This window comes from Sceloporus undulatus, chromosome 2 (genome assembly GCF_019175285.1).
Source record: "Sceloporus undulatus isolate JIND9_A2432 ecotype Alabama chromosome 2, SceUnd_v1.1, whole genome shotgun sequence".
Taxonomy (NCBI): domain Eukaryota; kingdom Metazoa; phylum Chordata; class Lepidosauria; order Squamata; family Phrynosomatidae; genus Sceloporus; species Sceloporus undulatus.
Genome location: NC_056523.1, coordinates 98,055,735 through 98,070,741, shown reverse-complemented (window position 1 = coordinate 98,070,741; position 15,007 = coordinate 98,055,735). Strand labels below are relative to the sequence as shown.

Here is a 15,007-nt window from a genome sequence, read left to right as displayed (position 1 = left end):
TAATAATAATGTCAGTGTTTAATTGATTGCATTTTATATCTGTGTTGTGTTAATTTGTTGATGTAATCCTGCCTCAATCCACAGGGAGAGGTGGGAAAATACAAATAATAATAATAATAATAATAATAATAATAATAATAATAATAATAATAATTATTATTATTATTATTATTATTATTATTATTATTATTATTATTATTATAGAACACAGCCTCATAGTCCAAAAACCCCACAAAAAGCCTTTAAGACTAACTGAAAGTTAGAGGTAAGGTTACCTCTGTTAGAGGTAAGAACTTAATAACCGAGGCTGCTGGCAGACTACTGAAATAAAGTAGTTCGACACCACTTTAGCTTTCATGGCTCAATGCTATGGAATTCTGGTATTTGTAGTTTGGTGAAGGACTAGAGCTTTTTGGCAGGGAAGGCTACATAGGTTGCAAAACTGAAAGGCCCCGTAATTCCATAGCATTGCATCATGGCAATTAAAGTGGTCTCAACTGGCTTTATTTCTGCAGTGTGGATACATCTCAAATATTTGATTAGGCACTCATCATACCGTAACACAAGTATCTTCTTTGGTTATTAAAGAAATATGTGTGTGAAATATGTTGATGTGTATTTATGAGATGCTCGGAAAGCATTAATTTACAATACACAAACTAGACCATTTCAAACATTTTACTAAATCAGTTCACACAAATTCCAAATTGCAAATATAATTAAGGGCAACAGGGTTCTTTTCTCCCCAGATTTATCATTAAGACAAGAAATAAACACGAATTAGATGCGTAACATTTTTTTCTCTCCTTCTTTAAAAAAAATGAGAAAAGAACGCCACATGATAAAAGCACCACAACACAGTTACAAAATAGGGTCTGCCAATTTCTTTCACGAATAAAAGACTATGCTAACAACTTTTTGCATCAATCCATACTTCATTAAAATAAGACTATAAAATCTTCTAGATTACACTAAATTCAGACAATGCCTGGAATACAGTGCATTAACAGCAGTGATGCCAACTATCAGTGCCAACATAAAAACATTTTAGAAAGTCCAAAAAAAAAAGAAAAGAAAAAAAAAAGCCCCACCTTTATTTCCCCTAGAGGAACAAAAATTTCAAATAAGGGGCGCTCTTGTTTCACAATGTGGATTTAAGAATTTGAGGGGGGAGAGGGATGGGCAAGGAAACAGGTGTTGTTCACTTTCTAGACTTAGTTGGCATCTAACTTGGCCATTTCTTGCACATAAATCCCTATACTCTCACTGTCAAAGAGCACAAAATACACCGTTTTGATCGAAGAGGACATTGTGGACACAAAATAGTTGGAAATGGCTTTCAGAATCAGCTGGGCAGCAGTCTGTTTTGGGAAACCATTCCTAGGAGAATGCAGAGGAGAGGGAAAAGGTTAGTATTCCACACCAACATGTTCCATTCCAAAGTACATTCCTTGTATGTAAAATGTTACAAAGCATGTGTGCGTGTCTATACTAATTAGAGTGAGCAAACAACATTTACAAAAACAATATTAGCAAAACATTATGGTTTTTGTTTTGAACACTGAGCTTAAGACCATGTTGTTGTGTTCCTTTAAACCAGGGGTAGGCAACCTTTTTGAGCCGGGGGCCGGGTTGCTGTCCCTCAAACAACTGGGGGGCCGAAGCCAAAAAATAAATAATTAAATAATTTAAAAAATTTAAATATATAAGTAAACCAGGACAAATATAGGACAAAATTTTCAAATGGAAGACACTTTTAAAAAAAAAAGGAGGACACGTGAAAAAATTTGCTGATTTTTTAAAAAATGTTAATATAAATGCATGTTTCTGAGGCTTCTATGGACAATTGCCCCCCAAAGGCCCCGGTGGCAATCGGCGGCAGGACCGGGCTGGGGCCGGTCCCAAGGCATTGCCGGGCCGCATCTGGCCCGCGAGCCACAGGTTGCCTACCCCTGCTTTAAACTGTCTCCGACTTAGGTGACCTTAAGGCAAACCTATCATGGGGGTTCTTGGCATGTTTCTTCAGAGGGAGTTTGCCGTTGCCATCCTCTGAGGCTGAGAGAGTGTGACTTGTCCATGACCAAACTAGTATTCAAACCCTGGTCTCCAGAGTCATAGTGCAATGCTCAAACCACTACACCATGCTGGCTCAAGATCATATGGTTAGAATATTATGATTCCACTCTAATGGCCATTGTTCCAGCCTATGGAATCCTGAGGTTTGTAGTTTGGTCAGAAGCACCAGAGGAATGGGCTGAGAAGTCAAGTCCCCTCTCTAAACTCCAAATTCTAGAATTCCATGGGATGTTGCTATGACAGTTAAAGTGAAATACAGTACTATAATTATGTAACGCGAACAGGCCCACTGAGAGGCGGGGGATTTAGAATTCTCAGTCAAAGAGCTCCTCCAGTGCCTCAGACCAAACCAGAAATCTCAGCATGCCATAAGATGCACCCATGGCAACTGAAGTGGAATCAAAATGCTTTAATTATGTAGCATGAAAATGCTTCACATTGAATCAGTCAGTAGGACTGTATGCATTTGGTAACAGGAAAACAGCTGTACCCATAGCAATGAATGATTGAGGTGGAGTTTGATATTTTCCTGGGTTGACTTTTTTTTTGGGAGGAGGGATTGAGCACTCAAATAGATGCTAGATCTGTAATAGTAAAATTAGGATAAAGTTTGATGTTGACATCTGAACTATGTATAACTGTTGCTTAAAATACTGAACTTGCAGCTATTTTTTTTTTCATTTGGACTGCAGAATTTAGATTTGGGAGGCCATCTGGCACACTAAATTCTGTACATGGGCTACTGCTCCCCCTGTCCTTTTGAAAAAAATTACATACACAAACATTGTTCACCACCATATAAACCCATTCTTCAGTCATAAAGGAGAATTAAGCTATTTATGTAGGTTTAATGAGTAGTGTCTGCTTGACAGATGTCTGTCCCAAAACAGCTGTGTACATGTGCTGGATCTGAGAGAGAATGCCTTCGAAACGTTTAATGTTATAAGCTGGTTTTTTAAAAAATTTTTTTTATTAAAAATACTTTAATATTTTTTTAAAAAACTCTAATACTTGCTAATTGAATTAGCAGGATGAGCATGTTACACTTCAAAGGAACACATTTTTATTTAAAGCACCACCCTGATTCAAATGCTCTTCAACTCCTCCCCTGCCACACAAAGTGTAGTTCTACCAAATGATGAAGATTCTTTTCCTCTTCTCTGCTTTATTATTTATGCAAGTTGAGAATTTTGGTCTTTCCATAGAAGAACAAGACTATCTGAGCTTGGCAAAACAATACATTATCTTGAAGGACTTCTATCTTAAGCACCAGACATCAGGGAACAATCACAGAGATACTGTGATCTCTACATATATGCATCAGGTTTGCTCCTGCCCATATACACTCTGCTAATATTTGATTATTTTGACATTAAAGTCATAAAGTTCATTCAATATGCATTACCAAACTACTGCAATCAAGTTACTGTTGGCTTCAGGAATGAATGTGGACAATATGTACAGGTAAGGAAAGTTGTCAAAATACTATGAGGCCTGGTTTGTGTCAGAAATGTGAATGTGATCCATTTTCATCACTGTCTGAAAAGCTATGACAGTATTACACAGTAAGCAAATGATCTCTACCACACTGCAATATGAAAATGCAAAATAGGATTTATTTATTTTTACATTTATAATGACATAATGTGTGTGTCAATAAGGACCTGGTTTCCTTAACTGTTCTGACATTCTACAGATATGAATTTTCATAACATAATTTTATAGCAACAGGCATTTCCTTTGACCATAAGCTGCCTGTTGTAAAAGGTAATTAAAACTACTAGGAGCATGTGGCCCTGTTTCAGAGCTCTTAAAACACGGGGTGGGCAACTGCAGCTGGTCTGGGGGCATTTTGTTTTTTTTACAGGGATCCTCTGGCCATCAAAAGGGCTGTCATAAACCCCCTCACCCCACCCACACTGAAATGGCCAAAAGTCAATTTTTAGTTATAGGTGAAAAATAAGTTAAAGACTTTGGAAGACCTTGCAACCAAATTAAAAGGTGAATTCTTGCTGCTAGAGGTTTCCAGGAAATGCAATTCTCCATCTTTTGGGGAGGGGGAAAGCACAAAATGGGCAGTGTAGGGAATCTCTATGAGTTGGGGACAGCCCCCCTCAAAAGGGAATGCAACTGACCCAAGCCTACCCACTTTGCTGGTCGGAAGCATCATCTCTCTCCGAAAATGGCAATAATTTATACATTGCTTTTCAACAAGGGACACAGAGGATATGAGTTGAATGCTGGCTACAGCTATTTGCCTTGAGCTCCAGAAGCCAGTCCCAGAAACTAGAACCACGAGTGGCAGAAATCAGTCCCAACATTAGCTTCCCCTCATAGCATGAGGCAGGTACTGGGAAAGGCCTCTGAGTTGTTGCTTGTTTTGGCCTGTTGGAAGACAGCAGCTTGGCAAGGTACTCTCTGCAATCAAGAATACATTGCAGAAGAGAGGCAAATAGAGTATGGAAATGAGGGGTACATCTGCACTGTAGAAATAATGTAGTTTCATATCACTTTAAGTGTTGTAGCTCCATCCTGTGAAATCCTGGGATTTGTAGTTTTACAAAAGTTTTTACCTTTCTCTGTTAAAGAGTGCTGGTATCTCAACAAAACTACAAACCCCAGGATTCTGTAGAATTCCGCCATGGCAGTTAAATTGGTGGCAAACTGCATTAATACTACAGTGTAGATGCACACAAGAACTGGTCAATATGACAACAATGATATATCTGAACAAGATGATGGTACTAGAAAAACAAAGCAAATCTCTTAACAGATTTTTGTCACACATTTCTTAGGCCAGCCTTACCTTCCACTTCCAATGGAAGGAAATGCAATTGATTTCAGCTTCTTCTCGTCTGCCAGAGCTAAGCAGTTTTTCACTGTCTTCTCCAACAGCTCTTCACATTTGTCTGCACCCCAGCTAGGGCTATTGCAATGGATCACAAACTTAGCAGGCAACCCATGGCCTGCGCTGACAACAGCTGGTTGGGGGGGGGGGGGGGAGAAAGCAAATGTTAGCGATTTAAGATTTTGAATAGTGAAAGGGTGAGAAACAAGATTAAACTAGTGAAGAATATATACAATTCATTATTGAAATCCAATGGACTGTGTTTGGTTTAGCGTAAGGTGAATTATTTTGGCAGGTCTGGGGCCAGTTTCACATTCACCTGCTCCTTGCATCTCACTATGGCCACAAATACTGCTACTACATGCAGGTGAAATTGAGTTCTGTGGTAGCAACTAGAAGAGGGGGAAACACCAGCTTAATTTCAGAAAAACACTTACTGTATATACTCACGTATAAGTCTAGAAATTTAGGTAAAAAACTGACCCCCAAAAAATGACTCGACTTATCCACGGGTCAATGTAAATACTGTATATTAATCTTATTTAAAATAAGGAACCATCTCCTGATGAAAAGCAAGAGTATAATATGTGAAGCACTGACCCCTTCTACTCTCTCATCCATCCAGTCTTATGAGTAAGCACATAGTTAATTTTATAAGTTCTTTGACATTGTTTTGCTTTGCTTCGTCCTTTAGATCCTTTGCTATATGCCCCTAAGTTTTACCCTTGACTTATCCACGGGTCATAGCAAAATCCATAATTTTGGCCCCGAAACCTGCCCTTGACTTATACATGAGGCCGACTTATAGACGAGTATATACGATATGTGTGCTAGGACAAGGGACAAAGGGAGCACACACTTTGCTTTAGGGCAGGGATGTGCAACTACTCAAGGCCCAAGGGTTGCACGTATTCTTCACTGGGCCTCAAGAGGGCTGCAATCTGAAAACACTGTGCCTCCTCTCACCAAATGAAAGTGCAATTATTTTCTAAAATAAGGTGCACACTACTCATGCACCTTGTATTAATGGCAAAAAGAGTTTTGTTGGGGTTTTTTTTAACTACTGCACCGCTACTTTTGGTGCTGTTTCTGAATTCAACATGAACTGCAAAAACAGCTGGAGGGACAAAGTTCCCATCCCTGCTTTGGCCCTATCTGAATGAGCTTTGGCCCTGTCTGAATCAGTCTCATGAACTGAACCGTTTCCTTTTCCACTGTGACAGGAAAACTGAAAACTTTTGCTTCTAACTAACTGCAGTTACTTATTATGCCAGAACTCAGAAATAATATTGTACGTTTTAAGTATGGACTGGGGGGGGGGGGAGGATATGAACCATGGTTTATTCTCACTTTCTTAAAACCACAGCTAAGATTAACCAGGACCTGCTCCAGACATAACAAACCATGGTTATTTGACAATGGAAGGGGAACCTTTTAATCTCTTCCTTGCGGCAACATCAGATGCAGAAACTAGAGATGGGAGCATATGAACCCATCCCCTGAGATGGATGGCACAGAGGACATGACTTCTGTGCAAGTAACATTAAACTATGTTTTTTAGATTCAAACTGGAACACTATTATGAATGTACATTTTTAACTATATTCACATCTGTAGAATGCATTATCCACTTTGTTATACTGGGCTTTTTTCTATGGAACAACTGATTATCTGCTAATTTAACAAATATAATAAGGGTTTATGGCCAGTCCCAGCTTTGGTGTATCTGTATAAAAGGTAAAAGTTTCTTCTTTGATATGAATATCTAGTCAAGCGTGTAGGGTGTTGTGCTCACCTCTTTCACTTACCAAAGTGGTAACTATTTATCTATTTGCACCTTTACATGCTTTTGAACTCCTAGCTAGGCAGAAGCTGGGACTAGTGATGGGAGCTCACTCTGGCCCATGGAGCTTGAGTCTTGAACTCCTGACATTGCAATCATCAGTGTCTTACTGCTGAGCCACCATGGAGGTGTATCTGTATACAGCTCTCAATATGGATATTTTTATTTGGCCAGCCAAAATGCTTGCATCATGTATTTTGTGTATTTTGGATGTCCAAATGATGGTATCTCTGTTCTGTGAATTTTGGATGTTAGTGTACTTTGCTATATGGCCAACACAGCTATGCCTGAATGTTTCCTGCATATAGCACTATATGCTTTCATAGCAAAAAGATATGCATCATTCCAACTGTATGACCATGTTATAAATTTAACACTATAATAGACTTGGAGTCAGACGTCTGAATTAATAACTTTAGTTTTATTTATTTACAATTGTGTGCTGTACTTTTCTTTTCAATGCTGTGTTCAGTATTATGCTCATTTTTATTTTATCTATTTATTTAATTTATAGCCTTCCTTCTTCCCAGCACAGGATTCATATTGTTTTGTATGTGTATCATAACTTACCTCCTACAAACTGATATTAGCACTAGGGGAGAATTTTTACTTTTTGATATATTGTTCTTATATTCTGGCAAAAACAGGATGTCTCCCATAGACAATGGTAACTGTGGAAAGGAATGCAAAAATAGAAGGGACTATGCAAATGGCTACTGAGATTCCACACTCAAGGAACTCCTTTTACTCATTTCTCATCCAGGTACATCACTGGTGAAACAGATACCCAAATTGCATTTTCTTCTCTGAAAAAGTTGGTATAATATACTAGCTTTCATAATGAAGCAGTACCTTAAGCTGCAATTATGTACTCACTGGAAATAAGCTCATGAAATCCATTGGACCTACTTTCAAGTAGGCATGCAAAAAATAGCTGTAAATTACTTATGCATGTCTAAAGCTTTTAAACCCTAATTCTTAATTATAAATATGTATGTTACTGACATGTTATTGTGCACAATATCACTTTTCCTCCTTCATTACCTGTTTCCACATTGTTAAATTATTTTTTAGGGGCATTCACTTTTAAAACTGCAAATATTTAAACATACTCCAGAAGTCTTTCAACAAAATCCTCAGAAACGGCTTGGTGCAGGTAAGCTTTTCGTAATCATCAAAAGAACACATTTCAATTAAACCAAACTAGAATATTATGGTACATGCAGATATTTAATTTCTCCTGTTTCGCTGGAGTTTAAACTGCACCTCCTGCTGTGTCCAATGGCCCACTCTTTTTCCGAAGTTCAACCACAGCCTCCACGAATTCTTTTCCGCCTTTCTTCTCCAAGGTACTACCTGCACAAGGACAGATTTGTGACTGTTCCATATCTGACAGAACATTTATGGCTTCAGATGGTCAAAACATCATAGATTTCTCTGAGCAAAAAAATTTGGGGGACTGCAAAGTAAGATCTAAACCTTTGGGGACTAGTCCAGAACATTTCCCTTTCTGTCTCTCAATCACTCTCTCTCTCTCTCTTCTTCTCTCTTTTTAAAAAAGTCACCCTCCCACAGAATTTTAAAAAATTATATCTGAAAATATTTTCTGATGCAATTCTCAGTGTCAACCAGCAGAGCGGTGACATTTCTAGCTGCTTCCTCTGCCCCAGGAGGTAGACATTGTTCCGGGGAATATGGTTATTCAATGGCATCAACTCTTTTCCTCAGAGGGCAAGATCCCACTTCTATTACAGATAGTTTTAAAGACAAATTTGCCATAAGAAGAACTTGAAACTCACCTCATCTTCATCCCTGACCCCAACAGGTGGCCCCCGGGAGTGAAACAGTCTTGTGAGTGCAGCGGGCTGCTTTACTTGACAATTGCCCGGCTTGTTGAACCACCTTTAACCAAGAGGAAGAGCCTCAGTAATAAGGAGAGTCTCTAGGGAACATATTCCTCCACTGCATTGTTCAACTGCAGCTATAGAAGACTGACAAATGCTGCTCGTGTGAGGGAGGGAGCTGCATTGTTGAAGTTACAGGTTGAGATTTGCACAAAGGCAGTCCACCACTAAATGGTTTAGATCTTATTTTGCAGCTTTTCTTTAATACAGAAGAAATAATAAGGTAGCCCATAAGGTTTATTCCTAAAACTAAGCACCCCAAATTCCCATGGCATTTTGCTTTATGATTATACAAGTAGCAAAGCAAGGAACAGCATCAGTGATACTTGATTCTGAACTGAGAAAGTTGGTTTGCAAATTGATTGCTGCAGCCTAATCTTAAACATATTCATTTGAGAAATAAACCATGCTTCTTTCAATGGGGTGTACAGAATGCTTATGCGCACAGCCATTGGCTAAGTTCTTGCGTACTCTTGTTATTTAACTCAGCAGTACATACTTATTTTGTGTACTGTCATATTTTGTGAAGTAAATTTCATTTTAGCAATATGGAGGAGGGTACTACAATTTTTGATGGATGTGCACATATAATATGCTCAGTGAAATATATTTGCATTTGAGACCATGTGTCAAAAGAACAGAAAAAGCACAAGAGCGAATGAAGATGTATTCTATCTCCCTCAGCATCCCTCACTAAATGTGGCAGACTTCTAATGCCATGTTAACTCACCTCATTTTTATTAGCCAAAGATATGGATGGTTTCTAGCTCAATGGTTTATTACCTTCTTTTTAGAGCTAATTTGTTACCTGTGGATGAATCTTGGATCTCATATGGCACTGATGGCTCTTAAGTGGTCTCCCAGCTAGGCTGAAACCACACCCTGACCTCCTTATGCCTTACTTAGGCAGGTGTATTATGTGCTCTTATGCTAATCCATCCAGACTAGTAATTGCAAAAATTCCAAGAAATGTTCCAGATATACTGATAAAGCTCAGCTGATCTGGACAAGAGAATATCTGGGAAAAATGACACTAACTTTACTAAGGAAAGAACAAGATATAAGTCTCAGTAATGGATTTAAATGTTTGCATGTAGTTAAGAGACATGCTCATCTCCATGACCGTTTCTAGCTGCACCTCTTTGGTAAAGAAGAGGATTTGCATGCATCAAATTCCACATGATACATGTGGCACTGTTCCTTGAAATCCTGCAGAGGGACTGCCAGTCCTTAACAAGCTGGATGGAAAAGTGGTCTGAATGTTTCTGATTCTGAAACTGAAAATCTGACTACCGGTAATTAATCATCCCAAGACACCCAGAAAGGGGGAAATAACTGAACTGTAATGAGGATGCCTGAATATGTCTCTAGCTATATTCCTGTAAAAATACTGTATCAGTCATGAATGGACATGAAACAGGCACTGACTTGAGAAATATGATGTGACTGGAAGAATTTCTCTTCCCTTCAGTTGCCCCCTATATCAGTGCATCTATATAAGCATCAGAGATGCAGTATTTTGGTGCCTAAGGTATAAAATCCAAGAAACATCTCTACAAGGTTTTGAATTTGCTGCCATTTAAATATACGAGCCTTATTCAGTTTGATATGATTTTAAAATCGATATAGCATTTAAAATGCTATATCAAATCTGTGCTGTGATACTACTAGAGTGACTCAAGAAATGATGTACTGTATTATATTAACCTTTTACACTAAGCTAAATGGCTCTATTTAAGGGGCCCTGCTCCACAATATACAGGTTAATACTTCTTTTCTTGTCACAGGCATAAAAATATGAGTTACTCTCACAGAATAAAGTCAATATTTCATGCTCTCAAAGCAAGCATTGGTATAATGGTGACAACAGCCTTGGCAAAAATTCAAGCCTGTAATTTTTTTCAAAATATTTCCCCAACACATATTGTGGTTAGAAAGTCCTTTCTATGTATAAAAGTTAATCATTTGAAGCTAAGCATGTGTGCATTTCTATTCTTCCTTCCAGCAGTCACTGGCAACTAAAACATTGTTGGCTACTGAGTGAAATAAACCAGCATGGGGACATGGTATTGTTTTCTTTGCTAACATAACTCTGACCCAATATCCACAGTGATTTTGTATATTCAGCTGCCAAGTGAAGCTGAAGTTACAAGTGCATCACTCAAAAAATGTGATCAGATGTTTCAAAAATAGCTTTGAAATCTATTTATGATTTACAATTTTTTTTAAAAAGTGGCCATTTTGCATTTAAATTTGCTTGTCGCCATTTGTCATTGCAATCATGAGCCATCAATATTTTATTTTAAAAGATCACATCATCTTAAATTTGATCAGTACAGGTGATAACAGATCTAGTTACACAACTATTCCAAGTTTATGTCTTTCTTTCTTTTCTTTTTTAAAAGAATCTTTATACAAATGTGTGAGAATATCAGCCATGTAAAGATATATTGGGTTTAAACCACTGTCAATGGCTGAATCTTCTGCTTAAGAATTCTAGCAGTTAGTGAGGATGCCTTTGTTAGAGATGCCTAAACTCCAACATAGATTTCTAGGATCACTTAGGACAACTCTATTAACCAAGTTAAGATGCATTTCAAAAGCCAAAGTTTCATATTCCACTCTAAGAGGCATAGATGAATATTATATCATTGTTTTTAGGCTGGCATTTTATGTTAAAGGTGGGCATATTACTTTCCCCCATAATAACATTAATTTCAATGTGACCTACAAAGCAAAGGTTTCGGTGAAATTGCTTTGTACAATACCAATATTGATTAGAAGTCTTTTGCATTTATTGACTTGAAGCTGGAGGAGACTGCTGGAAGGTAGAAAATAATGCAGATCTGCAAAGCATAGGCAAGCTGGTGGCTGCTGATTGGTCATGCACACACATACAAACTCTGCAGCACTGAACTCTCCATTACCTACTTCACCACCGGTGTAGAAGTCAGAGTTTGTCGGGTGAACGACAGCATCACTGTCGATCGTGGCAATGTCAGCCTGAACAACTTGCAACTACAACAGGTAAACAAATGTGTATCAACCATGTTGGCCAAAGACCCAGAAGAGGATCTACATTTATGCAAGTACCAACATCTTTGTTTTCCTACCTTCTGGGCTGAAAATATGTGCCAAAAATTATGACAAAACCCAAAATAAATGTACAGATATGTGCTCAGCAAAGGGAGAGGGAGGTGAAAGCAGGAGGTAGAGAAGCTTCAAATTCAACAATTTTTGTGTTTCACCAAGAGGTCAAAGGCACGGCAAGAATTTCAGAAAGAAAGTATTAAGAGCAGCTAGCACCTGCTTGGCTTTGCGGAAACCTGCGAAACTAGAATCTTATAGAACATGATGATAACAATATCTTACACCTGGATCATCAAGCCCAACAAAACAACTTGTTTCTCCATTCCGATTACTAACAGACTTTATTTGTGTCTTTTCTTGATTATTTGCCACATATATCATCATATTAAGGATATGCCTGAATCCATCTAATTTTTGAAGTCCTGCTGAACTCTGAATTCCCTTAAAGAAACCACTGGGAATTTCAGGCTGTTCTTCTTTACTCACTTCCCTGTGATTAAGTCCCACTGAACTAAGTGACCTAGAATCATGGAATCATAGAGTTGGAAGGGACCATAAAGGCCATCTAATCAAATCCCCTGCCATACAAGAATATACAATGAAAGCACACCTGAAAGATACCCACCCAACTTATTTTTAAAGATCTCCAAAGGTGAGTCCACTACATTCCAGTGCAGTCTATTCCACTGTCAAACAGCTCTTACAGTCAGTAAGTTCTTCCTAATGTATAGGTGGAATCTCTTTTCCTGGTGCCCATGGAATAGACACTCCCCATCCTATTGTCAGAATTCTTCTACACTGGTAGGCAGGCCTGGCCTCTTGCTCCTACTCCTCAGCCAGCTGGGGTCAGAATTGGTCTGATATTTCTGAATAACCATATAGAGGATTTCACTATAAAAAAGTGCTTCTGTTCGGTTATATGTACTGTAATATTTGTACCTTGCAATGTGTCATAAGTATTAGTTTTCTAACAAAAGACCTAAAAGCCATGTGACATGGATTCATATGAAACTTATGCCATTAATCTTTCATAATATTTAAACTTTTCACATATTGGTTTATTTAATTTTCACTTTTCAGTATGAGGGTAACTGGAGAGAGAATTTCTCCCGTAAACATTTTAGATCAGGTTTTGCCCACTAATGTATATATTAGCATTCAGAAAAATGAGCAGTTTGTTAGAACTAAATCCATTGTTTCAGTAAGAAATTACTAAACCCACTTATAGTAACAGATATAGAATAAGATCCTCCTTATAAAAGCATACAGATTAATTTTATTAAACATCTTTCCTTTGAGGGACATGTAAATTTCCTCTTGAACACCAATATTTAAAAACAAAATTTAGTATGGACACCCAGTTATTGAAATAGCATTTGTTTACATCAGAACAAGAAGCTGTCTGAATCACGCTCAAAAACAACAATGGAAGAAGAGAAATTTCTTTTAATTAACTATTTCTCTCCACCAATTTCCATCTCTACCTATTCAAGTCAAAATAGAAACATGTAATCATAATGGAGAAACTAAATAGTTTCAAAGAAACTTGATGATTAGAAAGATTGCTAGATATAAAACTATTTTAGTTCTCAAAGAATCCATATATGAAACATTCCCAAAGGAACCAACAGTCACTGCTGATTATTATGGAACAATGCTTAAGTGACTTCAGGTAGGGTATTAGTTAATAGTCGTCATGCAACTATTAAATAAGGGCATCTATTAATAATCCTCCCATAAGTATTTTTGGGGCTTAGGTCTGCGGTTCTATATTCACTTGCCTAGGAATAAGCCCCATCAAACTCAATGGGACTTACCTTCAGATAAGACAGGAATAGAACTGCACTCTAAATACACTGCACTTATTACATGATAATAGTACTAGAATTCCATAATTTTCATGTGACTGTTAGTTATGGCAGCCCATTCCCCATTTACCTAGATCATCTTTAAGGTCAATGTCAGCATTGGTGGGATTGATAATGGCCTCCACTTCGAAGCCGGCTAAATTACTGATTTCACTGTGAATAAGGTTCAGCTGAAAAGAAAAGCATGTGGTGGGAAATAACAACAGGACAGTTGGGAAATCACAGAGAAGCTGCAGTAAAGCAAGAATTGCAACTCAGATGGGATAGCACCACTGCAAATAAATGTGCAAAAACAAATGGCAGGTCATAAAGAAGGTTCCTGGTAAATAAATAAAAAGAATAGATGTGTTTCAAACCCAAGACTCAAACATAATTCTGCATGTGTGAAGGAAGCATGGTCAAATCAGAGACTTAGTTCAGCACACTTTTAACAGTCGGGGTGGGGATAACTCTCTGAAAGCTATGGCTGCCAGCTGTTATGGCTGCAGCTTTTGTATCTGCAATGATTGTGTTATCTGACTATATGACAAACAATACCTACTAAATTTCCCTCCTCTACACAACCATTAAGAAGACAGCAGCCATCTACAGTTTTCATCTGGCAACCTTATTCAGAACATGGGATATAAAATTTTTAGCATCTTGCAATCAGACCTCGGAAAAGTTACCCTTTTGGAGTAAAATGTCCTGTCTTCCCTTGTGGATCTGGTTGGGGAAATTTGAGACTTATAGTCTAAAAAATGTAAATGTTTAAACCTTAATCAGTATTAAGGTGGCATATAAGCACATAATATATACATCTAATCTGTTGACACAAAGCTAAGGGCATGATATCATCAGACATTTCATTTATTGTTGCTCATGGTTGGTAGGGAAAATGGATCTAATTTGCTTTTCTGTGCAAATGTTTGCATTGGTGTGCATGCATTGGTGAATATAATTTCAAGGATAAATATATGCTACATTTTGCCAAAGTTAATGTGCCCTAATTGCCTGATTATGGGAGATGTGTAAAAAAAAAACCCCCAAAAAAAACCCCCAGGGGCCTATTCACACTACACAATTATAGTGCTGTTATTCCACTGTCACTGCCACCCTTCCAGCCTAATGAATTCTGGGATTTGTAGTGTGGTGAAACATTGGAACACTTTGTGTGAGAATTCCAAATGCCCCTCCCTAAAGATGCCAATAACTGAATAGTGTGAATGGGCTCCAAAGTCATAGAGCTTGCCAGTGCATCCTGGTCTCCCCAGTCCTGTGACACAGAGAAAGGTCAATTATTGTTGTTGTTCTTGTTGTTATTTCTACCCCACTTTTTTCACAGTTTGGGATTCCAAGTGGCTTATAGCAAATCAGACATTCACAAGATATACAGTAA

At 37.9% G+C, this 15,007-nt stretch overlaps 1 protein-coding gene across 6 annotated transcripts in view; it reads right to left on the bottom strand.

The window, feature by feature from the left end:
- Window positions 1–663: 663 nt before the first annotated feature.
- Window positions 664–15,007, bottom strand: part of LOC121920925 (core histone macro-H2A.1) — a 71,608-nt gene continuing 57,264 nt past the window's right edge. The window contains exons 6-9 of one of the 6 annotated variants that reach the window (XM_042448223.1): window positions 13,700–13,799; window positions 8,034–8,123; window positions 4,883–5,057; window positions 664–1,380 (exon numbers count right to left, since the gene is read on the bottom strand). In XM_042448223.1, coding sequence (XP_042304157.1) covers window positions 1,215–1,380; window positions 4,883–5,057; window positions 8,034–8,123; window positions 13,700–13,799 — 531 coding nt within the window. In that variant the 3' untranslated portion in view covers window positions 664–1,214. Of the gene's footprint in view, window positions 1,381–4,882; window positions 5,058–8,033; window positions 8,124–8,566; window positions 8,670–11,598; window positions 11,690–13,699; window positions 13,800–15,007 lie in introns of those variants that run through there. The other 5 variants (XM_042448224.1, XR_006101801.1, XM_042448225.1 and 2 more) reach the window with 5 other exon arrangements.